Here is a 13783-nt window from a genome sequence, read left to right on the forward strand (position 1 = left end):
TATATTATTTATTATATTATTATTTTCAATTGCAATAATATTTCACAATATTACTGTTTTTCTGTATTTTTAATCAAATAGACACAGCCTTGATGAGCAGAAAAGACTTCTTTGAAAATCATGCTAAATCTTACTGATGCCAAACTTTTGAACAGCAGTGTATATACTGTATATATAAACAGAAATGTTGGCGTTGCTATACAGTACAACACTAGTGGGCGGTAAAACATTGTAATCGATCTAATATGCACGCGTGCAGTCACTAGCATCCTCGAGACGTAAACAACGCGCGCGGACGCGGGGAATTATGGGATATCTTCCCTCGGCGGCGCGGTGCCGCCATGTCTCCTGAAGATAAACGGCGGCTAGTCGTTTTCTCCGCTGCGGTGTTCTCGTTATTCCTCCTTTTACTCGTGTTGAGCTACATACCAGCTTATTTGTACATACTTTTTATCTGTGTCGTGTCTTGTGTCGTTTATTTTCACAAAGCGGAGGAGTTGCAGCTCTTCGAGAGACTAGGCCTCAATCCTCGCCGTGGACTGAGCGTGCCGTCGGCTCTGCTGCGCTGGTTACCGGGCAGGACTTTGAGCGGAGTCCCGGCCGCCGGCAGAAACAAGATACGTAAAAGTGATGCTAGAAATTCCTTCGCGTCACCCAGCGATAGACACTTTGCGGCCTCGTATTATAGAAGAGACCACACGCTCAGCGACTCGGTGTTCAGCCCTCGGGATATACTCATGGGAAGTTACCTTGCCAAGGCTGAAGAAAGCCCCTCCACAGCGGCGAGGCCCGCTGGAGGCTCGGGGGCTTTCATGCACCCCAGAAATCAGCTTCGGGAGAGACTCGCCCGACCTAACCATGCTGTGCACACCCCTAACAGAAGACTGTCATTCGGGTAAACACCAAATGCTTTGTCTTGTCACCTTCTACTTGCTTTATCTGTCTAAGCTCATGAATGCATCAGAGATTCTACAGTTTACACGCTAATATAACACATGTTAGAGTCGTGTTTGTACACGTTTTGGCTTTCTCGGTTGTTCTAACATGTACGTTGTCCCAGTTTTCCCTCCATGATTTGAAAATGTGGGAGTTCCTGGAGCTGGTCAGGCGCACTGCTCCTCCTACACCAGTTTGCACGCCTGACACTACACGTGTAGGGTGGCATAAAGATTTCCACATAACATCAAACTGCATTTTGACAGCTTTGTAGTGGCGCATTTGCATCACAAATGTCCTGCTAATACTTGGAATTGGAAACAATTGATTTATTTTCTTTAGTAAAGTGATGACTATTTCGTAGTTTGTATACATTATTACTTAAGTCTTGAATTTTAATATTTGATTACAATCCTAATATAACACTTAACCCATTTTATTTTGAAATTTAACACCAAGCTGTACTCTACTTTTTTTTTCTAAGTTTTATGTTTTAAACTTATATAACTTCAGAGAAACAAGTTTTTTTTTTTTTTGCATATTTCACTGAAAGAAGTGTCTTATGATCACCAAAGCTGCTTTTAATTGTTAAATATAGTAATATTGGAAAATTATTATAGTTTAAAATAACCTTTTTTCTGTTTTCAGTGTCACATGATACTTAAGAAATCAATTAATTTAATTTAAATAATGTTAATTTGGTAGTCAAGAAACATTTCTTGTGATTAATGGTAAAGTTTTTGTTGCTTTAATATTTTTGTGGAAACATTCTTTGTACTCTTTTTTTTTTTTTTTTTTTTTTTTTTTTAAAGTAATTATAAAGTTAAAATTAGTATTTATGTAACATGTTCTACTGCGTCCTTCATTTATTCATTTCTTTAATTTTTATCTTTTTTTGATAAACAGGGTTTCTAAAAAATATTACTGAGCAGATCAACTATTTTCAACACTGATAAGAATATTTTTGAGCACTAAATCAGCAACTTATTTGCAATAAGTGTTTACATCATATTTTACAATTAATGTGTTTTACCTGATGTACTTATCAGGCTATTTTTCATCAAATAAATCCTAAACTTCTTTTAAAAATATAAGGTCATTACTAAGTCAAAGTTTTATTATTATCATTATTAATATTTGTGATCCTGGACCACAAAACCAGTTATAAGGGTCAATGTTTTTAAACTGAGTTTTTTTTTTTTACATCATTTGAAAGCTGAAAAAAATATGTTTTCCATTGATGTATGGATTGTTAGGATAGTACAATATTTGGTCCGAGATGCAACTATTTGCAAATCTGAGTCTGGAATCTGCCTTTAAAGTTGTCCAAATTAAGTTCTTAGCAATGCATATTACTAATCAAAAAATAAGTTTTGATATATTTACGGTAGGAAATTGACAGAAGATCTTCATGGAATATGATCTTTACTTAACATCCTAATGATTTTTGGCATAAGAATAAAAATCAATAATTTTGACCCATACAGTGTATTATTGGCTATTGCTACAAATATATCAGTGCTACTTATGACTGGTTTTGTGGTCCACCAGGGTCACATTTTTATGAGGGTGTTTAAAGGGACAGTTCACCCAAAAATGAAAATTCTATCTCTTTAAACTTTTGATAAAGATCTTTTGAAGCACTAAACTTGTTGATGTTTAACTGCCATCAGGGACCCTGTGGGCACTGCAAGTCGGTTCATCATCACCCCCCAAAGACATTACCCCCTTCAACAGACGGGGACGTCCCCCATTGGAGTAATGCCACCTGCAAAATGGGATGGAATCCATAGGAAGAATGTCCTCACCCAACGCAATTCACCTACTGTTCACAGTCCAGTCACAGTGAAGATCGCCAGACCAGACCCCACTCGATCATCATTGTGAGTTGCTTTTAAATTCTGTAGAGTGGATTAAATGCACTAGCATTAAACAAAGCTTTTGTTTCTGCCTATAGCCTAATTAAATCCTATTTGGGATTAATTCTCTGCTAAAACCTTGTCTATAGCTGCCACAGTTGCTGCTGGATTAAATTAGAGTGCACTGTCAAAATAATTTTGCTTTGCTAATATGTAAAGCTATGTTGTTTCTAGCTTCAATCACCTGAACTCCCCTGAAGCAGTCAAATCGCCAGGTATTGGAGCTCAGGCAGACCCCTGCTCCAGAGAGGCTGTTCTGAGTGTGCTCAGAGAGAGCAGGAAGAGGGAAGTGGATGAGGAGGACAGGAGTGCTTCCTCTGGACAGAAGAGCAAAAGGAGGTATGTGATAGACAGAAACCGACTATTTATTTTTCCCTTTGAGTTCATTGGGTTGTTACTACCAGTGAAAAGTTTTTGGACAGTAAGATTTTTAATGTTTTTTTTTTTTCTTTAAAGAAGTCTGTTTTGCTCACCAAGCCTGCATTTAATTTATCAAAAGTACATTATTTTATACTATTTTTATTACAATAGGTTTACTATTTAAAAGAACTCTTTTCTATTTGAATAGGTTTTAAAATGTAATTTATTCCTGTGACTTCAAAGCTGAATTTTAAGCATCATTACTCCAGTCTTCCGTGTCACATGATCCTTCAGAAATCATTCTAAAATTTGCTGCCCAAAAACATTTATTTTTTATGATTATTATTATTATTATGCTGAAATTATGATGAATAGAAAGTTCTATAATATAAATCTTTTGTAACATTTAAATGTCTTGATCATCACTTTTGATCCATTTAAAGCATTCTTGCTAAATAAAAATATTTATTTCTGTAATTAGTTCTATAATAATATATAGTGGATAATGTTACAAAAGCTTTGTATTTCAGTTAAATGTTGGTCTTTGGATTTTTCTATTCATTAAAGAATACTGAAATCTACTCAACTGTTTTAAATAATAATGATTAAAAATAATAATAATGTTTCTTGAACAGCAAATCAGCAAATTTGAATGATTTCTGAAGTATCATGTGACACTGAAGACTGGAGTAATGATGCTGGAAAATTTAGCTTTGATTACAGGAATAAATTACATTTAAAAATATTTTCCTTTTTTTAATGAATATTACTGCTTTTGCTGTATTTTGGATCAAATAAAGGCAAGCTTGGTGAGCTTCTTTAAAAACTTTTTTTTTTAATCTCACGGTCCAAAAGCATTTGACTGGTAGTGTAAAAGGTTTGCCGTTTGTTTTTGTAGTTTCACCAAATAATTGTCTTGTTCTCATCAGGCGACATGACAGCAGTGGAAGTTCTCAGTCAGCATTTGAGCCACTTCTTGCAAATGGAGCTCCCTCTCAGCTTGTGCCAAAGTAGGCAACTGTACACCACCTACTGTAATATCTGCCTCTACATCTGTTAAACATTGCATTTCATCACATTATCTCTGATTCTGTGTCCTCTCCTTGTCAGACCTGGCAATCTAAAGAGAGGGATGAACTCCTCTCTCAACGAAGAATCCATTATGAAGCGGTCTCGCACCTCCTCCATTAGCTCTGTAAGTGGTGCTCCTATTCCCAGTGGGGTGCCAGGATCTGTCCGAAATCCCATTCGCAGTTCCTACAGCTCTTCACAGGGTTATCCACAGGTATTTCAATTGACTGTTTTCTCATAGGGAGGATATACAGATTCATAGTGTTGCAAATTGAGGAAATGCAATGAGAATTTATTCTGCATATTGATTATTGCTTAAGTTGTTTTGGACTGTTGTGTTTTGTGTTCATTGACTCAATTTCTTCTGTTTTGTATTTCCAGAGAAGAGCAGCATCCAGTCTCAGTCTTTCTCCTTTCACAAGCCCAGGAGGATCTCGGTGTCAGACTCCAGAGCGAGCTGCCAAGAAAGCAAGGTAAGCATCTTAAGATGTTCACTACCATTAGTTAGTGTTAGAAAGAATTCTTGTTCATTAAGGCTGTATTTTATTTGTATTTATTTATTTATTTCAGTTATTGTCACTGATAAATGCAGGTTGAGTTAAAATAGTTTTGTGTGCTGTGCATATAGGGAGGAAGATGCTACCTCACCAAATTCTACATCCTTTGTGAAGTTGGATAAGGTGGCAACTGACCCGGCCCCTGTTTCAAGTAAGGAAACGTGTATTAGCTCATTTGTTAGCTTGTTTAACTAATTTAGTGCAAGTTTATGTAATATATCATTGATTAGTGGTATATGTTTTGTACAAGGAATGCTGCAAAAAATTCATTTTGAGTTTGTTTATACCAGCTAAACTTACTCCCAAATCAGAGGCACCTGTTGTAACATCGACATCTGACTCTGGAGGCAGCAGTGGCAAACGTAAGCGCAAAATCCAGCTGGTCACAACAAACAGAGGAGATCAAATTTCTTTGGTAAGTAACAAATCTGCTGTAGATACACGTTTCAACCACACATTGGCATAGTGGATGTTCGTCACTGTAACATTGTGTCTGCAGCCACCACCTCCTGAACTTGGCTATACGATCACAGTGAAAGATCTAGATATGGAGAAGAAAGCAGCTCTCAGCCAGATACAGAAGGTCCTGGAAGAGCCTGGTATGTTCTCTTCACTCTAGCCTGGATTGGCTATAAATGCAATGAAATGTTCTGTGTTACATCTTTCATTTTATTTCCAGAGCCAGAGATCCCTCCTCCAGCTCCTGAACCCACCCCAGCTCCAGCTCTGGCTCTGTCTCCCTCTTTATCCCTGTTCTCTCAGCCAGCTCCAACTTCTTCATCTGGGACTGCACCTGCCGTGAGCACTGCGCCTTCTCTCTCCAAACCTGTGTCTGAGACCACACCAGCCACTACTACAACTCCTGCTCCAACTATCGATCTCACCATCACTGCAGCCAGTGCGGCTAGTACTGCACCCCTGACATTCACCTCAGCCCCCTCCATCACAACCACCCTAGCTGCTCCAACTGCTCCAACTTCAAGCATCTCAAACCCTCTCTTGGAGTCCCTGAAAAACATGAAGAATAACCCACTTCTCAATGCTCCCTCTCTATTGGGCACTACCACTGCAGGTTTGTATATAGTTTTTTTTTTTAACCATTTTTACAGATGATTATTCATATAATTTTGTTTTCAATTCATCTTTCCATAAAGGGATGCCCCTTTAGTAAGACTTATATGGCTTAGTATAATGTACCGTATTGACCCGAATATAAGATGACCCCCTCCCCTTTTTTTTCTCAGGATTTTTGAAAACCAAATCTTGTTTTATTAAAAAAAAAAAAAAAAAAAAATCTTAAATTATTTTCAGATTGCAAATTTTCATATTTTCTTAATTTTTGTTTTGAAAGTATGGTAAATACTATATAACAATTAGGCTATCCATCTCATTGTAACCTACCAAAATTTAATTAACAGTAGAAGTGAAATTTTATTGTCTTCAAATCTGGGTATTGTCCTACATTTTAAAATCACTGACAGAGGAAGTTTGGTCCCAGCAGGCTACAACACACATTACATTCCGTATTTCTTGGCACACTCATTTTATGTGTATTCGGCACCCCCTATTGTTGGTGCATTATTGACATGTCAAAGTCTAGACCCTGAATATAAGACGACCACGTTTTTTCAGATGTGTTTTCAAGAAAAAACCTTTGGTCAATACAGTAAATTACGTCTCTTACTAAAACATCTAGTAGAAATATCTGGTGGTAATTTTTAGTCGAAGGGCAACAAGAGAAGTGATGTAAATCTTTCCTGCTTTCCTAGCGATAAGAAGAGGAGAAAAGAATGGGAAGATGCCTCTGGACGAATAAAACTTCCTAAAGACATGCGTCTTTGTTCTCTCCACTTTAGCCCTGATGCCTTTGAGTAGCTCACTGAGTGTAAACATTTCGAAACATTTCCAAAATATATCTAAATCAATGTGGATTTTTATTTTATTTTTTATTTTATTTTATAACTTTAATGGGTTTTCTACTACATATTTCAGTAAGAAACATCACTTACATTATATTAAGCTATACAAGTCTTAATACCCAGGGTTCCCTTTGTGTTTTCTTAAAAATAAATGCATCAAATAATTAGTACTGTTGTACACTTGATTGTGCACGTTAACATGACCTTGTTGTCATTCTGTACAGCTCCAGCGGTGTCTATGCCCACTCTTTCTACACCTGTTGCTGCTGCCACAAACCTGAGCAGCGGCATTGTCAAATCTGAGTCGGGTCCTACCGTTCTGCAGCCCTCATTCTCTACCCTATCCTCCATATCAACACCTGTCTCCAAGCCAGCCACCTCTATGCCCTCTGCCTTTGCTCAGATCCTGGCCCAACCTCTTCAGTCCTCACCAAGCCTATCATCCCTGAGCGGAGGCAGCACCATGTTCAGTTTGATTAAACCTGTGGCCACTCCTGCATCTGAGCCTCCTAAATCTACAGTCACCGCACCTATGGCCACGGTCGCATCAGTCAATAGCATTAGCAACCCCCTGTCGTCTGGGTTTAAGCCCATTTTTACCTCTGCTTCCACAGCAGAGGTAAAACCCACCCAACCCAACTTCAAGCCTTTATTTGGCGCAGTAAGTGGCATTAGTGCCTTCGGGCAAACAGCCACACCTACGACATCAACCCCTGCTGCTCCAGTTCAAAAAAACAGTGGGATGTTATTTGGCGGACTAACCAGTACCCAGCCAGCAAAGGTGCCTGCCTCATCTGCCGCCCCAACCACGCAAACTCCTTCCCAGTCTCTGTTCGGAAGCTGGAGCACAACAACCACATCCGCTCCTGCCACAAACGCCACGTTCCAGTTTGGAGGCACATCGACCACAGCGGCCGCTCCTACACTGAACACCAGCACCGCTACTGCTAGCGGCACCACCTCTGCTTTTCAGTTCGGGGCAGCAAAGCCTGCACCTGCACCCGCCCCACAGGCCCAAAGCACATTCACTTTTGGCCAACTGCCGGCAAACCAAAACTCCACATCCACTCCATTTGGTGGGTTCGGCATGACCGCCAGTACCACAACGTCTTCGGGGACACCCACAACGCAAACCACTTTCGGGAGTTCAACTTTCACAGCATCATCAACCTTCCCAGCATCCACACAGCAGACCCCTGCGGCTCCAAAGCCTTTTACATTTGGGACCGGCGGTGGAAGTGCCGGTGGAAGTAGCGGCGCAGCACCATTCATGTTTGGAGCAGCTGCTCCTGCCAGCACAGCAGCGCCTGCGTTTGGGACTAACAGTCAGCCCACGTTTGGTGGAGCTGGCTTTTCTTTCGGAAACACCACCACCCCCTCTGCGGCTCCCACCTTTGGGGCTACCACACAGACTGTGGCTCCTCTCCCTGCCCCGGCTCCTACATTCAACTTTGGAGGGGCATCAACAGCCACTCAAATCCCTGCTCCAAGTACTCCGGCGCCTCCTGCCTCTGGAGGGTTCAACTTTGGGGCTTCGCTCTCAGCAGCACCGTTTGGGACCCAGACGCCTGCAGCTCAGACGCCAGGGTTTTCCTTTGGAGCCAACAACACTGATAACAAGCCTGCATTTGGTAAGTCTTTTATTTTTATTTTATTGAGAAAGGCCAGGAGATCAGAGTTTAAAGAGCTGACTAATCTAAGCACACCTGATTGGTGCGTTTTTTCCGCTGACTAACGGAAGAGCATCTGATTGGCCAGTGCATTCCTAAGTTTAAAAGAAACGCGTTTGATTGGTTATAAGGCTCAACACTGCACAAAACGGTGCGTAAAATCAATCTGATGTAGTATAAGCCAATCTAAATGTAATTCCACAAATTGACATTTTTCATTTGAATCGGGACAGCTGTAATACGTTATTTAATAGAGCAGGGGTGTTTTTTGTTTTTTTTTCTGCTCCTTTGTCTTGAATTTATAGGGCATTTTTGTTCATTTTGCTACAAGCCCTCTTTAATTTCCGACCCTGATATCACCCTTTCCATGTCAAAATATGTAGACTTTACAGGTTTGTGCAGTAACGTGTTTACAACACTAATAATAAACATTAATAAACTACATAAACATTGATATTTTGTAATCAAGTAACGTGGTGGTTTATATTTAGCATGTGTTTGACTGCATCATGACAAGACCAGACAAAACCTCTGCCAGTTCTTTTTGATCCTGATTATCAGGTGGCGTTTACGCCTTTTCCTTCCACAGATGCTCCACCCAGTGGTTACCTGTTTTTCCAGATTTTGTCAAGCGTGTAAAAACATGCACGCTGTAAATTATGTTTAAAATTAGCAGCAACTTCCCATTTGTGCTCCTGATTTGTGGCACAAGTTATTCTAGAATATAAGTACAGTGCAGGAGCTGCTTTTTACTGCATTTCTTGCACTATTCTTATCACCCTGACATGCACGACCTTAAAAAAATTTAATGTAATGATTTGGGCGGTTTTTGCTGCCCAGATTGTGTGTGTTTATTTATTATTCTATATTTATTATTCTTTTTATTTTAAATAATTTACATAGTTCTTTTTCATCTCAATAGCTGATGCCAGGCTGGGAGATTTTACCTGTCACTTTATATTTCTAAAAAACTTCTATATTTATTAAATTAAGTTAAAATATAAAGTTACTTATTTTCAGTTAGTGGTTTATGTACTAAAAATGACTAAAATAAGAAAAAAAATATATTAGAAATAGAAATGATTAATAGAAAACTAGGTAACCCTCTACTTAAAGCCTTTATGTATAATGCATTAAAATTGGTTTTAATGCATTAATTATACCTTGTAATGCACCTTATAATGCATTGTACAATTCATGAATAATTGTAACCACAGTTAATACATTATAACACTTATCAATTCATTGTTACACCATGCAATTTTACCTTCATTATAATTATGGCAAGATATAATGTATTACAGTGCACATTATGAGTAATTACAATGCATTTTATCCTTTAACTCTTTATAATGCATTATACATAAAGGTTTTTAGGAAAGTGTTACCGAAAACTGCATTACTAAAACAAATGTAAACTAAAATGAAAGTAAACTCAACATATGAAAATAAAAGCTAATTCTAAACTTTAAATTCTACAGTAGTTTATAAGTAATTCTAAAATGACACTTTACTAGGGATTCAACAAATTCAATCAATCAATCACATTTATTTATACAGCGCTTTTAACAATATGGGTTGTCAAAGCAACTTTACAGTATTAAATATGACAATACTGTCAATAGTGCAAAAATTTTGGCCTGAAACCAAAACAAAAAATGTTTTAATTTATTTTATTAAATAATATAAAATAATTTTGTAAGACTTTAATATAATTTTATGATTTTACCAGGGAAAAAAAATACAAGCCAAAAAAAAAAACAATCACACTTTTATTGAAAGTAAAACAATAAAATTGAACATAAAATATAATATTGTTAATTATCAATATATTATTGTTATTCAGTTCTTTGCAACCGAATTTTAAAAAATTAGATAAATAACGTATAGCCCTACAAAGCTATTATTATCAGAGCATGTGAGCGGATCTGAGTGTCATTTTACTGGTCTTGCCAAGCACAGCTGTACTACACCATGTTACAGCACAGTTGTGCTATTGCAAACAAGAACAAGTATACAACATTGAAATTTCCTGTCAGTGCGTAAAACTGATAACTGACTTTGCATTTCCAGTGAGCATAAGCATTTTCAGCTGAAAACCCAAAACCGAAAATGCCATTTTCGGCCAAAAGCCGATAATGCCTTTTTCGGCCAAAAAAACGATAATGCCTTTTTTACGAAAACCAAAACCGGATAATGCCATTTTCAGCTAAAAACTGATAATGCTATTTTCGGCCAAAAACTGATAATGCCATTTTTACTCAACTGATAATGCCATTTTCGACCCAAAATCGATAATGCCATTTTCAGCCAAAACTCAATCCATTTTCAATAATAGCAAATGATAATGCTATTATTGGCCAAAAACTGATAATGCCATTTTTGGACTAAACCGATAATGCCATTTTCAAACAAAAACCGATAATGCCATATTCGACCCAAAACCGATAATGCCATTTTCAAACAAAAACCGATAATGCCATATTCGACCCAAAACAGATAATGCCATTTTCAGCCAAAAGCCAAAAATCAAAAATGCTTGTTCAGCCAAAAAAAAAAAAAACATAATGCCTTTTTTGAAAAACCAAACATGGATTAAAAAAAAAAACGATAATGCTATTTTCGGCCAAAAATCAATAATGCCATTTTCGACCAAAACCTGATAATGCCATTTTTAGGCCAAAAACCCAAAACGAATGCCAATAGGTTTCGGCAGCCAAAATTTGTGCATCCCTATACTTTGTGAATATTCCACAACTAGTTTTGCCCAAAGCATTACTATACTAAAAACTATATAGTGTTTTATATTTAGACCTGATTAGCAGTAAGTGGATTAGTTATTTAATGATTTACACTAAACCCCGTAAAGCAGTCATCTTACACTCTCCTTGTCTGTCTTTTGTTGTCTTAGGAACATCAACTCCTACTTTTGGCCAGCCATCTGCAGGAATGTCAATGGCATTTGGCAGTCCTGGAACCCCAGGATTTGGAGCAATGGGCGCCTCACCATTTGGTAAAATACACATTAGTCACTCTTAGTTTTCAAAAATAATATTCTATGATACCTCTATCCACCTTTTCCTTTTAATAAATGTGTATCTTTTAATCATTTAGGTGGCGCATCATCAGCCGCCTTCTCTATCGGAACGGGCTCCAAGACCCCTGGGGCCCGTCGAATACAGCATCCACGCAGACAGCACCCAAGGAAGAAGTAACGTGGCTGATGCGAGTCCTGCCCCTTTCATTATTGTCGTCTGGACTCTGCAACTACTCCTCCGGCTGTCCCAACTGCCCCAGACACCGCTGCTGCTGGTCCAAACACAACAAGGCTCTCAGTCAGACCTCATCTCTACAACCCTCCAGACTGCCAGGGCTGGTCAGGCATGTAGGATCAAGGCTCATGGGGTGTAGATTTTAGAGTACCGGGGCGGCTGTCGGCTGTGCCCACCGAGATTCATCACGGCCTCGCTTATGGAGTCTGTAAGTGTCTGATGAGGACGTCTGGTGTTGGGGAAGGATGGCGAACAGGAGCGAATTATACTTGAAAGAGCAAGACACTTTCAAATCTGGACTCACACATGAATTGAAAGAATCGGATCTTCTATTTGACTTTGAGTATCAGATGCGCTTTATTTTAGATCCAGTGAACACACCATTTTTTCCCCTTGCGATTAGTGTAGATTTATCATGCTTTTTCATCATGCTTAGCAGGATCTTAATTTTGTTAAGCTTTCCGAAGTGAATATTTTACCTGTTTCATTTAGAAAAACTGAGTGAGCTGCATAATAAACAATTGAATTTTACATTGCTTTTTCTGCACATTCCTTTAAAAGAAACACTGTTTGTTTTCCTGCATTTGTTTATCATACATCGGACGTCTGTCTAAAACCAAAGCTGAAGTTTCAGCGTGACACTCTCACCTCTCCGTTACACCATGTCTGGTTTTACTACCTCTCCATTTGAAATGTGCATCTGTTTCTCTGCAGTCTGCCTCATTCGATCTACTGTTAATTATACTCGAAGTCAGCACTTAGCGTAGGCAAAACCACAATTCTATAACCGTTGCATCTGCCATCAGTGTGTATTTGACTGTCAGGCACTGGATGTAGCTCTTTTATTGGATTCTTTTCCCATTCATTGCTCTGTGTGCCTTAGTGTGTTTTGCTTCTGGTTTTCATATTATGGATGATATCAGATTTGTACTCTGAGAAACGGATGCTTGTGTTGATGCGTAAGAGCGTTTGATGATTTCAGAAGAATATGATCTCAACTTATTTTTGATTATTATCTAAAGAGTCCACTTTCAGTACAACTCTAGAAGTGCGTAATTGAATTTGAAAATAAGCAAAACAAGTGCAAAAAATAACTAAAGTGCCCCCAAAATGAGCATAGAAAGTGGCATTTGCATTGCTGAATGTTGGTTTGAAAATATTTTTGCGCTTTCTGATTTAACCTAGAGAAGCTTGAATACTATTTATTTTACATTTTTCTAAATGTGCATGTAAACCATTACTGAATTTTTGTATGAACCATTCCTGGCTTTGTATGAATTCTATGGTTTGTGCATGCTTGTGATGTGTTTTGAAATACCAAGATATAGCAAATACTCAACCTGCGATTGAAACGGCATGTCTTAAAAACGTTCCTGTTGGGAAATGCAGTCAAGACATTACGTAGGCCGCCGATACCTGAAGATTTTAAGTCTTAACATGTTCTCAGGTCTGTGAGAAGTGAAAGAGCTGTAGTATCATTTGTTTTCAGTCAATATACAACGTTGTATATCCACAAAACACTGGATTTAATTAAGTACTTCAATGCACAAATATGGAAGCACAAAAATGGTTTTTATTTTAGAGGTGTGTTGTATTTTTTTACCCCCTCATATTCTCTGACCTGAAAAATCCACTAAATTGAGGACATTAGTTGTTTTTACAATAATGTAGCCATCTCACTTAAGTCTTAACATAATTTGTAATTAATTGCATTTTCGAAATATCCTCATGCCCAGACTTGATGCAAGGAGGCATGAGCCTAGGCTTTCTGTTTATTAGAAAGCCGTACCAAATACAAGAGAGACGTGTTGACTGTTGAGAAAATGAGATGCGTGTTGAGATGAGAGCTGGATTTCTCAAGCTGTGAATGTTTGAGAGCAGTTGTACCTAGTTGTATGTTTTTCAGACGTTGTTGGTGTTAGTGAATGCTCAGTTTGTGTGTAAACGACCAGTTCCACTAACCCTCGAAGCGCGAATGGAGTTCTGAATGAAGCGACACACGGATTGTGTTGTGTCTGCTTGAATGCTATGATAATGACATGCTGGTTTTCAATAAAAATGTAAAGTTGACTTGCTGTG

General features: G+C 38.2%; 1 protein-coding gene across 2 annotated transcripts; it reads left to right on the forward strand.

Moving 5' to 3' along the window:
- Nucleotides 1-322: 322 nt before the first annotated feature.
- On the forward strand, nt 323-13774 carry pom121 (POM121 transmembrane nucleoporin). 2 transcript variants are annotated; one of them, XM_073829185.1, is made up of 13 exons: nt 323-895; nt 2610-2819; nt 3030-3194; nt 4145-4225; nt 4326-4500; nt 4668-4759; nt 4915-4994; nt 5134-5258; nt 5343-5442; nt 5523-5915; nt 6987-8393; nt 11344-11445; nt 11547-13774. In XM_073829185.1, exons 1-13 carry the CDS (start codon nt 342-344, stop codon nt 11645-11647), a joined length of 3585 nt encoding a protein of 1194 aa, XP_073685286.1. In that variant the 5' UTR covers nt 323-341; the 3' UTR covers nt 11648-13774. The 2 variants fall into 2 exon arrangements, with proteins under 2 accessions (XP_073685286.1, XP_073685287.1); XM_073829186.1 differs by having other exon boundaries at nt 5155-5258.
- The last annotated feature ends 9 nt before the right edge of the window (nt 13775-13783 follow it).

The sequence above is a fragment of the Garra rufa genome, chromosome 23, assembly GCF_049309525.1.
Source record: "Garra rufa chromosome 23, GarRuf1.0, whole genome shotgun sequence".
NCBI lineage: Eukaryota > Metazoa > Chordata > Actinopteri > Cypriniformes > Cyprinidae > Garra > Garra rufa.

What these genes read in the sequence shown, in the direction of transcription:
- pom121 (XM_073829185.1), top strand. Translation starts at nt 342, where the DNA reads ATGTCTCCTGAAGATAAACGGCGGCTAGTCGTTTTCTCCGCTGCGGTG. An exon ending in GACCCCACTCGATCATCATT is followed by an intron (nt 2,820 to 3,029) that starts GTGAGTTGCTTT and finishes TGTTGTTTCTAG; the next exon opens with CTTCAATCACCTGAACTCCC. An exon ending in TGACCCGGCCCCTGTTTCAA is followed by an intron (nt 4,995 to 5,133) that starts GTAAGGAAACGT and finishes TGTTTATACCAG; the next exon opens with CTAAACTTACTCCCAAATCA.